General features: G+C 59.3%; 1 protein-coding gene across 3 annotated transcripts in view; it reads left to right on the top strand.

The window, feature by feature from the left end:
* The window catches only part of RASA3 (RAS p21 protein activator 3), a 133,748-nt gene that overhangs the window by 103,513 nt on the left and 14,153 nt on the right, over positions 1–16,082 (top strand). For all 3 annotated transcript variants that reach the window (XM_032151428.2, XM_032151430.2, XM_032151429.2), the window contains 11 exons: positions 275–431; positions 937–1,085; positions 1,837–1,951; positions 2,870–2,944; positions 3,919–4,042; positions 5,605–5,711; positions 7,056–7,133; positions 8,856–8,933; positions 9,815–9,888; positions 14,657–14,763; positions 15,549–15,631. In XM_032151428.2, the coding sequence (XP_032007319.1) occupies positions 275–431; positions 937–1,085; positions 1,837–1,951; positions 2,870–2,944; positions 3,919–4,042; positions 5,605–5,711; positions 7,056–7,133; positions 8,856–8,933; positions 9,815–9,888; positions 14,657–14,763; positions 15,549–15,631 (1,147 nt within the window). The remainder of the gene's footprint in view (positions 1–274; positions 432–936; positions 1,086–1,836; positions 1,952–2,869; positions 2,945–3,918; positions 4,043–5,604; positions 5,712–7,055; positions 7,134–8,855; positions 8,934–9,814; positions 9,889–14,656; positions 14,764–15,548; positions 15,632–16,082) is intronic.

Genomic DNA, 16,082 nt, shown 5'->3' with positions numbered 1-16,082 from the left:
CCCGTTCCCTCTACATTGCACCCCCCCATCCCCCTCCGCGTTTCCCCCGCTTGACTCCTGCGCCTTTGGCTCCAACACTTGCCTCCTGGGGACCCCCGGTGACCAGCCCTGCTGGGGGTCTTCTGTGGGGAATCCTCAGGGGCTGCACTCTGAGGGGTCCTGCAGGATCACCCTCCTGACCAGTCGGCCTCAAGCAGGCAGGTGGGCTTCCCTGAGAGCTGCTCCTTGGCAGGTGCAGCCTCACACCTCCCCTCCATGTGTCCCTCCCACCCAGGTACTTCCTCCAGCCCCGGGACAATGGTAGCAAGAGCCTAAAGCCAGACGACCTGGGCTCCCTGCGGCTGAACGTGGTATACACGGAAGACCACGTGTTTTCTTCTGACTATTACAGCCCTCTGCGGGACCTGCTGTTGAAATCTGCGGACGTGGAGGTGCTTGTCTACGCTGTGGCCTGTGGGTGTGGGCAGGAGGTGCCACCTGCCTGGGGCCCCACCCCACACCCGGCCCCACCCCAAAGGGCACCTTCTCCCTGAGGGGGCCTTTCCCATGCCTCCCAGCCCGGCCTGTTTCCCACCCAGATGCCTGGACCCCTTTGCTGGGGGCACTGGTCCGTCGACAGAGCCATGGGAGCCTGGTGATGCTGAGGACTTTCTGGGTTGTTTGAGGGGACCCCATCATCAGAGTCCCTCTGCTGGCTCAGGGGCCTTAGAGCTGGCTGCATTTGGGGGTCGCTAGGAGGAGGTGCAGACGCCCCTCCAAGGGTCCAGCCACGCAGCAGCAAATGGGAAGTTTGGTGCTTTTGTGAATGTGTGTGTTTCTGTCTCAGCAAAGAGCCGTATCTATGGTAGCTGGAAGTGAGACCCCAGCCAGGGTGGGGACAGGCCTCTGGGGGTCGTGCACCCCGGGCCCTGGCACTGACCTCACCCCTCCCCACAGCCCGTGTCAGCGTCTGCGGCCCACATCCTGGGCGAGATTTGCCGGGAGAAGCAGGAGGCGGCCGTCCCGCTGGTGCGACTTTTCCTACACTATGGCAGGGTGGTGCCCTTCATCAGTGCCATCGCCAGCGCGGAGGTGAAGCGGACCCAGTGAGTGCCCGCCCCGCCCCGGGGGAGAGCGGCCTGGACCCGCTACAGGGATGGCAAGGTCGTCACCAAGAATCACGTCCTGGCGCAGGGCTCGAGGGAATTCAAGGGTCCCCAGAAACCGTGTTGATTCAGGCTTGGTTTCACAGACCCAGTTAATGATTCTTTTTTTTTTTTTTGAAAGCCCCATTTGCCTTTGAAATCCCGGGTAGAGTGAGTGAGTGGGGAGGAGAAACGGCTCCCGGGGCTCGAGGACAGCTCAGGTCCCCTCCCTGGGGCACTTTGGGAGCCCACGAAAATGGAGCACCGCTTCCCTCAGGACCTGCCTAGCGCTGTTTCCGGACGCCCTGTTCCAGAAACATCCGGCTGCACCTGTGGCCACTGTAGCTGGCAGGAGGGGTTTGCTTCTCTGTTGGCCCTCAGATGCTGCCAGGGTCTGGTGCTCAATTCTCTGCACAGGCACAGGCTGCAGAGGGCGAGAGGACGGGAGGGCAAAGGCCAGCCAGGCTCCTCCTGAGCTGGTGGCCACGCAGGCAGCTGAATGGTTCCCTCTGGCAGTGTTGACACAGGACGGTTCCATGGCCAGGGCCTCGAGCACCTGGCCTGGTTGTGCTTCTTGTAAAACGTCAGGAAGCCAACTGATGGGCGTGCGCTGACCTCACAGCCCACAGGCAGGTGCTCGGGGCCAGGCTCTGCTCCGTCTGCACTTCTGCGTCCCCAGGAGACAAACGCTGTCCCCATCGCCATTTCCCAGGGACCCCAACACCATCTTCCGAGGAAACTCGCTGGCGTCCAAGTGCATCGACGAGACCATGAAGCTGGCGGGGATGCATTACCTGCACGTCACCCTGAAGCCTGCCATCGAGGAGGTGAGCACGGGGCCCAGAGTCCTCAGCATCACGGGGCGTGGGGAGGACTTCCCCCCACAGAGGGCACTGCACGGGGATCCAGCCAGACCACGAGCTGGGCTTGAATGTCGGCCCCTCCGGCCTCGCGGCAGGGATGCTGATTCATTCACTTTTATCAAGAGGTTGTTCCCTGTGTACTCCAGAACCTTCCGAATTCTCCCAAATTAAAACTATACATAAGAAAATCCACCACTCCACTAGGGAGAGCACGCAAGAAAAACCTGGCTCTTCCCAGGGAGACCTTCTCTCTCCACACGTCCTACAGTCCCGTGTCTGGGCCCTGGCTGCGTGGCACGTTTGAGCTGCACACCCACTCCTCACCGGACCCTCTGATGCCCGCCAGGCTGTGCCCCCTGTTTATGAGCGGCTTTGTAAACAGGTTCTTTGCAAATGTGAGAAAATTTAACAAAGCTCTGTGGGCAAAATCATGGCAGCATTTTGAAGTAAAAATATTATTAAAGCCCTGTGAGGCCTAGTCCGTGTGGGCTGGTGCACACCACTCCCTGAGAGAGCCCAGCACGTCTGATCGCGGGCGCGCATCGCTGCATGAGAGAGCCCGGCTCATCTGATCGCGGCCATGGACTGGGCCCCGTGCCTGGTGTTTGCGCCTGACCTCTCACTTGTCCCTCGGCAGCCGGTGACACAGGCCCAGGGTTGCCCCCTTGCAGCTGAGGCTCGGGGCGACACCACCCCGCAGTGGCCCTGCAGTCCAGCCACACCGTGCCCCTCCGTGCCAGCGGCCAGGTTCAGGGAGCTGTGGCGGCATTTTCTGGATGAGGCTCAAGGTCTTCATCTCAGCCAGGCCTGAGACGCCCTCCGCCCTCCCTGCCTGTGCCCCCGGAACCCACTCACAGAGCCCTGTCTTAAACCTCTCCCCAGATATGCCAGAGCCACAAACCCTGTGAAATCGACCCTGTGAAGTTGAAAGACGGAGAAAACCTTGAAAACAACATGGTAGGTTTTGTTCATGAACCAACCGAAGCCAGTCACCTGCTCGGGGTTTTTCAGCCAGTGGCTGCCTGGAAGCTCTGACTCACCCTGTGACCCCAGTCGGGGTGGGAGCAGGACCGGGCATGGGGATACCTGCCTCGCCCGGCTACAGTACGCTGGCTGCACTGCTGGGAGGCCTCAGCCACCACCTTTGGCCTGGCCTGTGTGCCCGGTTCTGCCCCCTCTGTGGGGTCCGGCCTGCACACCCAGCTCTGCCTCCCCTGGGGGGTCCCAGCCAGCTCTGCCTCCCCTGGAGTGATCCGGTCTGCACGCCCCAGCTCTGCCTCCCCTGGAGTGATCCGGTCTGCACGCCCCAGCTCTGCCTCCCCTGGGGGGTCCCAGCCAGCTCTGCCTCCCCTGGAGGGTCTGCCCCCCACACCCGGCTCTGCCTCCCCTGGAGGATCCTGACCAGCTCTGCCTCCGCCCCGGCTCTGCCTTCCCTTGGGTGATGGCTCCCGCCCCTCCCTTTTCCTGGGACAGGATGGCCTCCCCGCCTCCCCAGGCTGTCCCCAGAGCTGTGTCCTGCGTTTTAAAACAGCAAAACTCCCTGATGTTGAACTTGCTCCAATGGTTTAGTCACTTCACATGATACTTGTTGCAGAGTGTGCTGTTTGGTCGTCTCTGTAGGTAAATGACAGGACAAAGCTCTTGCCTTGGACAGGCACATTCCAGTGAACGTCCATTCCCCACTCAGTAAACGAGGTCAGGGCCGAGCCGGGGAGCCGACGTGGTGCCCGTGTAGTGATTTTCACGCGTGAATCGACACAGTTTCCAGCACGGATTTCCAGGGGGTGGCTGCTCACATGTATCTCGCTGCCGCAGCTGCCCTACACCTGCCCTCAGACCCTCCCCACGCGCCCCTCCCTGGGCGTGCCCTGGTGCTACACGCACCTGCGGGCAGCCTCGGGAGTGGGTCCCAGTGCCGTGTCCCGTTGCAGGAGAACCTACGGCAGTACGTGGACCGCGTCTTCCACGCCATCACCGAGTCTGGGGTGAGCTGCCCAACCGTCATGTGTGACATCTTCTTCTCGCTTCGGGAGGCGGCGGCCAAGCGCTTCCAGGGTGAGTGCCCCGGACACCCTCGTGTTGCTGAGAAACGGCCATAGCCCTGTGCAGGGTGACTCCCACCCAGGCAGAATCCCCTGCAGCCCTCGCTGGACTAGAACTGCGGGGTCGTGAACCCCAGTTCTGATGCTGGGTTTTTCCGGGGTTTGTGCCCAGGCTGGTGTTCCCCAGTTCACCACCACAGTGGTCTCTGGGGGACCCCAGCCCTGGAGTTCACCACCACAGTGGTCTCTGGGGGACCCCAGCCCTGGAGTTCACCACCACAGTGGTCTCCGGGGGACCCCAGCCCTGGAGTTCACCACAGTGGTCTCCGGGGGACCCCAGCCCTGGAGTTCATGACCGCAGTGGTCTCTGGGGGGCCGGAAAGGGTGGCCGGGCTTTGTTGGGGTGGGATGTGAATTTTCCTGATGTGGCCCCCCGGGTTTTCCCAGTGGTTTCTTTTTGTGGCCGACCCTGGCAGGGCCCAGAGTGGTGTTGGGGGCTCTGCCTGCCCGTGTCTTCGAGGAGACAGGACCCCTGGGGGAGCTGCCCTTTCTTCAAACCCCCAGGCTGGAGATCCCCCAGGGACCTGGGCATCCGGCACCCAAACCCCACTTCTCAACCTTGCCGACCCTCAGGGAGGAGCTGGGTGCCTGCACCCGCCCGTCTCCTGCGATGCTCAAGACCCCACCGGGACTCAGGCTCTGGGGCGCTGAGAGGCTCAGCGAGGGCCTTGCCGCCAGCTCCTCTCTTCCTTGCGTGTCCTGCGGCCTCGGGACAGCTGCAGACACCCCAGGGTGGCCACGGCCCTGCAGAGCCATCCGCGCTTCTGCGTCCCCAGGAGACAAACGCTGTCCCCACCCCTGTTTCTGAGGACATCAGACAGTCAGACAGCGCTGGCCGAGGGGCCCAGGGTTCTGGGGGTGGCAGTTCCCAAGCACGTCCCAGCCCCAGACCCACTTTGAACAAGGTGGAAGTGAAGAGATAAAACACATCCTCTCACCCAGATGAGCACAGACCGCTGTGGAATGAGTCTGTGGCTGTGCTGTGTGGTGGTGATGAGAGATGGAGAGAGACAGAGATGGAGAGAGAGGCAGAGACAGACGGAGAGAGACAGAGAGAGACGGGGAGAGAGATAGAGACGGAGAGAGAGGCAGAGACAGACGGAGAGAGAGGCAGAGACATGGACAGAGACAGAGATGGAGACAGAGAGACAGATGGAGAGAGAGATAGAGACGGAGAGAGACAGAGACAGATGGAGAGAGAGACAGAGATGGGGTAGAGACAGGGAGAGAGAGAGAGAGATGGAGAGAGAGAGGGAGAGAGCGAGCCAGAGACAGATGGAGAGAGACAGCCAGAGACAGAGAGAGAGAGACAGAGATAGGGAAAGAGACGGAGAGAGAGACAGTTGGAGAGAGAGAGACAGAGATGGAGAGAGAGAGGGAGAGAGACAGACACAGGTGGAGATAGATCCAGGACTGAGGCTGGACTTCCCTGTGGACCCTCGGGGCCGGGGCATGGTGTCCCCACACGGCCACTGTGCCCGAGGGAAACGGTCACCCCACCTCTGTCTCCCGCAGATGACCCGGACGTCAGGTACACTGCAGTGAGCAGCTTCATCTTCCTGAGGTTCTTTGCGCCCGCCATTCTCTCCCCCAACCTCTTCCAGCTCACACCGCACCACACGGTGAGTGACCGGCTGAGGGACCGAGGCTTTCTGAGCTGTCCTGGGATGCCGGCCTTGTTCGGGGCATCTGTGTGGCTGTAGGGGGCCGACCGTGCGGAGTGTGGAATGCATGGGGAGTGTGTGAGGAATGAGGAGTGAGTGGGGAGTGCGTGTGGAATGGGGGTGTGTATGGAGTGTGTGGACAGTGCATGGGGAGTGTGGAGTGTGTGTGGAGTGTGTGTGGAGTGTGTGGATGGTGCGTGGGGAGTGTGGAGTGTGTGGATGGTGCGTGGGGAGTGTGGAGTGTGTGGATGGTGCGTGGGGAGTGGTCCTCGTTGCAGGTGGTTCACCGACCTATTTAAGTTGTGTACGTTCTGGGGGAGTCGAGACAACGTCACAAAAGCAGTAGACGGTTTGGCCAGGGTTTTAGCTGCTGGTCACCGCCCTGCTCTCCCCTCTGCCCATCACATATGGAGTATCGATGATCGGCGTATCATCCGTGTATTGAGTCAACAGATCCCCATTCAGCAGTGATTTTCTCCAGGCCCCAATGTGGTTGCTGGGGCCGCAGCTCTCAGGGTGCAGGGATCTGGGGTGACTGTGTTGCATGTGCGGGTGGCAGAGCTGGAAGGACATGGCCGGGGCGAGGGGACGTGAGGGATGGCCCATTCCCCAGCACTTCTTTTTTTTTTTGAGATGGAGTCTTGCTCTGTCACCAGGCTGGAGTGCAGTGGTACCATCTGGGCTCACTGCAACCTCTGCCTCCTGGGTTCAAGCAATTCTCGTGCCTCAGCCTCCCTAGTAGCTTGGATTACAGACGTGTGCCACCACACCCAGCTAATTTTGTATTTTTATTAGAGATGGGGTTTTACCATGTCGGCCAGGCTGGTCTCGAACTCCTGACCTCAAGTGATCTACCTGCCTCAGCCTCCCGAAGTGCTGGGATTACAGGTGTGAGCCACCAAGCCCGGCCCCCAGCACTTCTGAGTTGAACCTTCAAACCCTGTGAAGGCTGAAACGAGCCCCAGGCAGGGCCAGGAGACTCAGCACCCCGAGACTCAGCGCCCCAGAGCCATGACCCCACCTGACGCTTTCGACTTTGAGACGCGCCCTGCACGCTGGGCCGAGAGGGTGGGTCCCCGCGGTGCCGTCGGATGTTGCCTGCGGGACCGTCTCAGCAGCTCCTGAGACTGTGGGACGCCCACCCCCTCCAGTCCCATCTGCGTCGCTAACCCCGTTTCTCCATAGCTCATGCACAAGCCACAGCAGCTCTGAGGTGACTCCTGCATTTCGTCCCCTCGATCTGGGACAGTCGCAGCATTTCTGTGAAGCTCACACAGACCTTTCTCGCTCCCACCTCCCCAGGACCCCCAGACGTCCAGGACGCTGACGTTGATCTCCAAGACCGTTCAGACCCTCGGCAGCCTGTCCAAGTCCAAATCTGTGAGTCCCTCTTCATTTTCTCTTTTTAGGGACAACTGATTCTTTTCTCTCTTCAGAAAATACACGTGAAAAACCTCCCACATTTGAGAGAGTTGTAAGATAAAGATCAAGAATCAAAGCTGGCACCACATCCCCTCCTGAAGCCCAGGACCTGAGCGTCCGCGTCCCGCCCACCTCTCCCCTCCTGAAGTGAACCCCTTGCCTTTTTCGGGAGCCTGTGGCTCGTAGCTGGCCCCATGGCAGGAGCAGCATCTGACCTGTCAGGTGTGGGAAGCAGCCGAACGGGCCGGGCAGGTGGCCTGACCTGGGGCCTCCTGGGCGTCGCGGTGCTGGAGGCTCCTCCCCACGCGGCTCCCTCCTCCCCACGCCTTCCCCTCTTCCCCACACGGCCCCCTCCTCCCCACGCCTTCCCCTCTTCCCCACGCGGCCCCCTCCTCCCCATGCAGCCGCCTCCTCCCCACTTCCCTCCCCACGTGGCGCATCCTCCCCACGCGGCTCCCTCCTCCCCATGCCTTCCCCTCCTCCCTATGTGGCCCCCTCCTCCCCATGCAGCCACCTCCTCCCCACTTCCCTCCCCACGCGGCGCCTCCTCCCCACGCGGCACCCTCCTCCCAGGGCCCCTCTCTCCCTGTGGATATGAACCTCCGTCCTCCATCCTCGTCCTTTCAGACTGGATGTGGTGCCGCCGGGTCGGGAGTCCCTCAGGTGTCTGCCCCGTTTCCCCCTAAGAGCATCCTGTGTGTTTGAGGGGTCAGAGCTGCGTTTGAGGGGTCCCGGGGGCAGTGCTCATGGTGAGGCCCAAGGCTGTCTCTGCAGGGGCCGGGCCAGGGCAGGTCAATGCCTTTGGGCCCCCTCGGGGCTCTGTCTGGAGAGGGCTGGGCCGTGGTGCACAGATGCCGCGGCCTCCTGGTTCCCTGTTCTTGGTGGGGCCCAGGTAGAAATGAGGACTTTGGGGAGCAGAGGCCCCCACTGGAGGAGCAGCCCGCTTGGGGCAAGCGTTGGGTTTCTCTGAGTCCGAGTGAGTAAAAGATGTGCCTCACCCCCAGGCAGGCCGAGGTGCGCCGACCGCTCTTCCCCACCAGCCAGGCCCTGCGCTGTGGGCTGGAAACTCCATAACAGGCACCTGTGCCTCCTCCGAGGTCTGCACCAAACCCACCTCATTTCACAGCCAGGGAACTGTGCAGTGACCTCAGTGTGGAAATAACAGGAACTTGGGGTCGAGCCTCAGGAATGGTGGCTGCAAAGGCCCCCCGAATCCCTGGGTCCCTCCACTTCCCGACGTGATGGAGGCCCCTGCCCCCTCTTCCCCCTCAGAGCGGCCCTTATGCCCCATGGACGAGAGATGAGCGTGGGGGCTCTGGGACTCTGGCCCATAACTGCAGGTTCCCAGGCAGCCACATCTGGGCCCCAGCATACCTCTTCGTGAGCCCGGGACGAAGGTGTGAGGGACGGCCTGGGGCTGGGACAGAGTCACTGATGCCAAAGGGTGCTTGGAGACCTCACGGGCACTGGTGGGTCTGATGGTCTTCTTTGGCGCCTGAGCGATTTATGCGATTCGTCCTCCGGGCAGCCCTGCGGGCTCTCACTTCCCCGGTAACACCGGGTTCTTCACCTGTTTATCGTCATTTAAGCTTGAACAGTTCCTGCCTCTAGCTTTTTCAGATTTGGGCCATGAGCCGAGGTACTTCGGGCTGTCCTCAAGTGACCTCCGTTTCATTTTAGGCGAGTTTTAAGGAGTCCTACATGGCTACATTTTATGAATTCTTCAATGAGCAGAAATACGCTGATGCGGTGAAGAACGTAAGTATCGACTCACCATCCGACAGCCCGTGCTGTGCCCAGGAGACAGAGTTGCTCTTTTAAAATTGAGACAGAACCCACATGACACAGACTTGGCCGTTAGCGATTTTAAACAATAAGGACATTCGGTGCATTCACAGCACTGCCCAGACGGCCCTGTCCCCGAGTCCTGGGACACTTCCTTCTCCTGCAGTTGGTAAACTCTTTGGCGTGACTGCCTTTGGGGCCAAAAAGGGGCCCTCACCCATCTCGTTCTGTGTCTGAGCCCCCCAGATGAGGGTGCGTCCCACCTCAGTGTGTGTGGTGGCCGGACTCACTCCAGGCTGCAGTCGTGGAGCCCTGGGGCCGCAGACTCAGTGTCAGGATCGCCACGCGTGGGGGACGTCCAGACTGCAGGGCTCTGCTCTTCCCCATAGTCAGGCTCTGCTCCTCCCCACAGTCAGGAACGCGGTGCATGGGGAGGAGTGTCCAGGCCCCAGGGCTCTGCTCCTCCCCACAGTCAGGGACGTGGTGCACGGGGAGGAGTGTCCAGGCCCCAGGGCTCTGCTCTTCCCTACAGTCAGGGACGCCTGAGCCTCCTCACTGCCGGGACCCAGATTCCCCGCTTAGAGTCACCCCTGGGCGGCCTCTGGAGATGCAGGTTGATCCCCAGGTGTTGCCTGAGCCCGGCCTCTCACCTGAGATCTCCGTGGCAGAGCCAGGGCTGGGGTGGCACAGTGGGGAGCAGAGGCCCCACGGCCCTCAGGGAAGGACTCACTTCCCCAAATTCTGTCTCCGCTGGTATTAGAAAGGAGGCAGTAGCCGCCGACACTGTTATACGGAGAGCCGTGCACATCGGATGTGTGGTTTCCTCCCGGTGACCTGATTTCTTCCCGCTTTAGTTCTTGGATCTGATTTCGTCCTCGGGGAGAAGAGATCCCAAGAGTGTCGAGCAGCCCATCCTGCTTAAAGAAGGGTAAGGAGGGTAAGGGGGCGTCCAGCAGGGCAGGAGGGGAGAAGGGTAAGGGGGCGTCTGGCAGGGCAGGAGGGAGGAGGGTAAGGGGGCGTCCGGCAGGGCAGGAGGGGAGGAGGGTAAGGGGGCGTCCGGCAGGGCAGGAGGGAGGAGGGTAAGGGGGCGTCCGGCAGGGCAGGAGGGGAGAAGGGTAAGGGGGCGTCTGACAGAGCAGGAGGGGAGAAAGGGATTGGGGGTCCCCAGTCCCCGGAGCACCCAGCACATTCCAGAAGGTTCCCTAGTCGGGGGCAGCCTCCTCCCTTGCTGGCCAGCAGCCCTATGATTTCTGTACCACTGGCCGCCTTGTCCACACCGCAGTTGGGGCCCGCCTTCCCTCCAGGCTCCCAAGGGCTCTTTGGTCAGGGAACCAGGGTCAGAGGGGACGGCCCTGGGAGCCTGGCCCCTGCGCCTTCGGCCTGGGACCCCTCCACTGCCTTCTCGGTGACCTTGGAAGGAGACGTCTGTGTTCCACGGCCACCCCGTGTTTCTGACACAGGCCCATCCTTCCTCGACCTCCACGCAGAGGCCCCTGGCGCGTCAGAGCCCATCACCCTTCCTTACAAAACCGACACGTCTGCCCGTTTCCACCAACCCCATCCTGTGGCCCGGCTCCCACTCCCGCTCGGGGCTTTGCTCTGCCTGGCGTGGCCCATGTTCCTGTATTTTTTATGTGTTTGCCAACATGTCGGGCACAAGTGCAGTTGTATTGGATGGGGCTTCTCGTGAAACCGTCACCTGAACAGGCACTTTGTACCCACTGGGTAATTTCTCATTCCTCTCCCGCTCCCGCCTCCACCCCTCCGAGGCCTCAGTCTGTGATTCCAAATACATGTCCCAGAGCGCCCCGCCCCGCCCTGCCGTGTTTAGCTCCTACGGCCCAGTGAGAACATGGGGCGTTTGGCTTTTTGCCTCTGAGCATCTCCCTTAAGATAACAACCTCTAGCTCTGTTCACGTTGCTGGAAAACATAAGATTTCCTTCTTGGCGGTGGAGTAGCACGTCGTGGTGTATTTATGCCACATTTGCTTTATCCGGTCGTCCGCTGGTGGACACATGGATTCCGTGTCTTTGCTGTTGTGAGTGGTTCAGTGGTAAACGTTCGTGTGCAGGTGTCTTTTTGGTAATTGCTCTTCCTTTGGATGGGGCCCGGTGTGGGATTGCTGGATTGAATGGCGGCTCTGCCTTTAGCTCCTTGAGAAATCTCCGTGGGTTTCCTTAAGCGCTAATTTCCATTCCCCACAGCGTGCAAGCGCTCGCGTCCTCCACAGCTCTGACAGCGTCTGTCATTCTTCCGTGTTTTATTTGATCACAGCCATTCTGCCCGGCGTGAGCTGGGGTCAGGCGGCTCCATTCTGTCTGGCATGAGCTGGGGTCACAGGCGGTTCTGTTCTGCCTGGCATGAGCTGGGGTCACAGGCGGCGCTGTTCTGCCTGGCGTGAGCTGGGGTCGCAGGCGGCTCCGTTCTGCCTGGCGTGAGCTGGGGTCAGGTGGCTCTGCCTGCTGTGAGCTGGGGCCGCAGGCAGCTCTGTTCTGCCTGGCGTGAGCTGGGGTCGCAGGCGGCGCTGTTCTGCCTGGCGTGAGCTGGGGTCGCAGGCGGCTCCGTTCTGCCTGGCGTGAGCTGGGGTCACAGGTGGCTGTGTTCTGCCTGGCGTGAGCTGGGGTCACAGGCGGCTCTGGTTCTCAATCCTTGGGTGATGAGCCACGCTGGGCTTTATATCGTATGCTTGTTGGCCATTTGTCTTCTTCTGAAAAATGTCTATTCCCCTGTCGTTTGGCCACTTTTAAATGTTTTTTTTTTATATTTTTATTTTTTTGTTAAGCTGTTTGAGTTCCTTCTAAATTGTGGCTATTAGTGCCCTGTTGGATCCGTAGTTTGCAAATATCCTCCCATTCTGCAGGTCATCTGTTTGCTCTGTTGGTTATTTATTTTGCTGTGCAGAAGCTGTTTAGTTTAATTAAGTCCCATTTGTCTATTTTTGTGGATACTCTTAGAGCTATCTGCTCAAACCTGGACCATCTCTGGGTCACTGGTGGACCATACCCCAGTGGCATTACTTACGTTGCTATTTTTCTTAAAATCACCTTCATTTAACTTAATCATATATTAACGAATAATATTTGCAATACACACATTTCATGTTAGAAATGCAAAATGTTTGTTCTTTGGTGCCATAAGGAAAAATTAGCATTTAGACAAAAAGTTCTTTTAGCGAGGCAATTTTTACTTTCTGCAGAAAGGGTGTCCCTCGCAGAAGGAATAATGGCGAGGGTACACACAGAATAAAGAGACGCTAGAATATTTATTCCTTACACATGAGGTTCCTATTGCTGTGTCCTGTCCCCATTGGCTGGAGCCAGACCTCACAATCTAGATTAAAACCTGATTGGCTAATAATTTAAAACTTTTTAAAATAGGTAGAAAAATAATAATATGTTTAAATAAAGAAGGTGCATAGGCCGTGAGCTGGGACATGCCTACGAGTACGTCTAACACGAATACCTTGGTTAAGGTACAAGGACACAGAATGTCTTACGAGCCTGTGGGCACGTCCAACAGCTACACAGGATAGAGCTTAACAAAGAGTTATTAGCACAAAGCAAGGAGGCTTGAAGGAAGTTAGTCTTTAACAGAAACTATTATTTCTAACACTTATGATTTATTCTTTAACAAGAAGGGAAACTTTGAAGAGGAAACTTTTTACTTTCTACATTTCATAAATTCACAACTTTTAAAGCAACAAATATTCATCCTGTAATCCCTAAAGCAACACAGGATCACTCAGGGCTTGTGTGCCTGACGCCGAGAAGCTGCTGTAGATACAGGTTCAAAGACAGGCGACTCCCAGGTGCCACCAGCCGGAGGTTCAAGGACAGGTGCCTCCCAGGTGCCCTGGATGCAGCTGAGGCTCCACCAGCTCCTTCCAGCAGCTGCACCACCTGCAACTCACACCAAGGTTTGGTCTATCAGGCCCTCGACTTTCCAGCCCCTGGATCAGCCTCTCCTGCGGCACCTCAGCTCTGTCACATCCCCAAACCCAAGGCCACCCTCGGTTGTGCAAGCGTGGGCCGTCCTGGGGCCTCGGTTCTGCCGTCTCAGCCCTTGGTGCCAAGTGTGTCTTGCCATGTTCGTCCATGTGTAGGGGTGGTGATGGCCGTGTTTCCTGAGGGCTCACTCTGTGCTGAGATGCTCCCAGGCCTCTGCCGTCTCTCGGGGCTGGTGTGTCCTCACCCACTGGGACACAGGACCGGGGACGGGCCTCTGCAGCGCAGTGTGTGTTTGCTGAGTTGAGTTGGCTGTGGCTGCGCGGGGCCGAGCTGCTTTCAGCCTGAGGCTTCCGGCTCAGCCGTGGCTCCCGCCTCCCCGTCCCACATGCGCGATGGTCCCGGTTAGAAAACCGACTCCTGGGGAGCCAGGTGCCCAGACCAGAGCTGTGCAGTGAGGAGCCACTGGCTTCTCTCCACTCAGCGCTGCCTCGGCCTGGACACCTGCACGTAAAATTCACATGCAGCCTCATCCACTGAAGGCCCTCAGAAAGTTGGGGTTCTTAAAAAAATCCTAAAGCCAAAAACATTTATAACAAGACTACTACTCAAATCTAACTGCTTCATGGTCCAGAGTCTTCTCAGAGGCGCCCTGTTGCCCTCAAGGAGGTCGGCAGCTCGTGGAGCTCCCAGTAGCCCCCCAACCCCCATCTGTGTGGGCCCCGCCCTGCACGTCCCACTGGGTCCTGCTGGTCCTCAACAGCCTCCCGGGCTGACTTCCTGCCTGCTAATCCCTGGAATGAACGGCGTTCTGCATCCACTGGTTGTGAACTGCGCTGTCCCAGCGGCTCCCAGTGGCTCCGCCCTTTTCTCTCTTGAACAGCCCCCAGCGGCTTCTGCACCCTCCAGTGTGCATCCACAGCTCTCTGGCCACATCTGGCCTTGTTGTTGCTCAAAGCCCCTCGTTCTGATTTCTGAGTGTGCTTGTCGAGGTGCGTCTCCCCTGCCCACCTCCCCACTCTGTCTCTCCAGCTTGGCTTCTCGTCCTCAGCTTCCACCTCTGTCCTCCAGTCACTCTGTCCGGCCACTTTCTTCTCCGCCAGCTCGGCCACCGGTTCTGGTCAGGGACCCCTGCCCGGCAATGAAGGCCGAGCCTCGGAGGGCCCTGGGCTGCCAGGAGGGCGTGCGAGGACCCTGCCCAGGGCAAGGCTTGAGGTCCTCCTCGCTGAGGCCTTGCATCCTCGGTGGCCATCCTGTCTCCTGCTCACCACATTTCCTGAGGACGTGGCCCAGTGGCGCCTTCTACCACAGCAGGGCTGGCCCTGAGGGGGGCAGGTTTGGTCTGGCAGAGGCGCCAGGGTGTGACTCCCGCACACCACAGGTGTGAGTTTTGTGGGCGTCCGCTGCCCGCCCCGCCCCGAGCCCGCGGCCGCAGGTCCTCCGTGGGAGCATCGTGTTGGCATTTCCGGTGGCAGCACCACTGTTGAAAGTTCAGTGTGGGAGGTGGGAGGGTTGGAGATCTAAAACCTGGTGCCATCACCAACTAGTGACTCAGAGCAGTCAGCGCAACTGTTCAAAGGAGAGGCATCGCCTTCCAATTTTAATCTCATCACTCCGAGTAAAATGATAAGAAGTTGAAAATCCACTGCCTGCCTCAGGTCTCAGAACGCAGAAAGTGGGGGGTGTGGTTTTGCACCTGTGCAGGGAGGCGGGTGAGGCCCGGACCCCGGCCCTGGGTGTTCTTCACACAGGTTCATGATCAAGAGGGCACAAGGACGGAAGCGCTTTGGGATGAAGAATTTTAAGAAGAGATGGTTTCGCTTGACCAACCATGAATTTACCTACCACAAAAGCAAAGGTAGGAAGGAGCAAGGCGGCTTTCCCTGGCTGGTGCCGGAGTGTGCTGGGCCCTGGGACTGAGTCTGCTTTTCAGGGGGAGAGCTGAGGGGAGGAAGGATTCAGTGCTGCGGGCAGAGCCTGGAGCTGTGGTGACCCAGAGCCCTCTGCTTCCGGCTCCGCCTTCAAAGATCCCTGAAGGGTCTTTCAGACCTGCTGCTGGAAAGTGAGGGAAATCTGCTTCCCCAGAGAACCAGTAAACGCAGTGCTGACCCCTCAGTAAGGTGCTTTTCCGTCCATGTCCCTTCCTCCTCTGGTCACCTTGTCATGGCCAGGGTGCTGCTCCCCCGAGGTAGACGGGGCTTCCCACCACCTCCTGCCCCTCACTGTCAGATCTGCTGGCCCAGATCTAGATTAGGAAATATCGAGCAGTTTCTCCCATGTTCATGTCCCAGGACGGGAACATGAGCCTGAGGCCACGGCAGCTGTGAGGATGCGAGGATTGGGCCCAGCCTGGGTGTGTGGCAGGGCCGGGTGGGTCCCAGGCTTCCTCAGCCCCTGCACCTGCAGCCTGTCAGTGATTCAGCCATCACGCCCAAGGAGATGAACATGGGGCACCTCCTCCTGCCCAGGGCACCCCAGCCGAGACCCCCAGCAGAGACCCCCCCAGCAGAGACCCCCCAGCAGAGACCCCCCCCCAGCAGAGACCCCCCAGCAGAGACCCCTCAGCAGAGACCCCTCAGCCCCACCCAGACCTCAGCCGGGACAGTGGGGGCCGCACCCGCCGACAGCCCGTCTCTGATGCAGGGGACCAGCCTCTCTACAGCATTCCCATTGAGAACATCCTGGCAGTGGAGAAGCTGGAGGAGGAGTCTTTCAAAATGAAAAACGTGAGTGTGGGGCCCCCAAGCCTCTCTTTCGGGCTGAGGCCTGGCCAGGTTTTCTCTGCTCTCTTCCGGTGCCTGGCCCTAGGCTCACCCTTCCTGACCCCCTGCACCCCAGGCTTCTCAGAGTCTCCCTGTTACTCGGGGTGTTCACCAGGTGCTGGTGAGTTTGTGTCGGAATCTTGCATCAAAGCAGCCACACTCTCCGTGCCCGGGGTCACCAGGGTGGGGTGGAACCTGCCGGAAGGTGGGGCCTGAGCTGCTGCAGGTGGCGTCCCCCGCAGGGTCCCCAAGGTCAAGGGGTCCTCTGTCAAAGACATCCCAGAAGCAGGCTTGGGACCGTCTGGAATTCCTTTTGGAAGCTTTTTTATTTTGATATAATTTTGAATTTATAGAAGTTGGGCGAGTAGAACAAGTACTTTCCACACACCCTTGACCCAGACCCACGCGTGGCCTC

The sequence above is a fragment of the Hylobates moloch genome, unplaced genomic scaffold (assembly GCF_009828535.3).
Source record: "Hylobates moloch isolate HMO894 unplaced genomic scaffold, HMol_V3 SCAFFOLD_4, whole genome shotgun sequence".
Taxonomy (NCBI): Eukaryota; Metazoa; Chordata; class Mammalia; order Primates; family Hylobatidae; genus Hylobates; species Hylobates moloch.
This window is presented reverse-complemented; position numbering and strand designations above follow the sequence as displayed.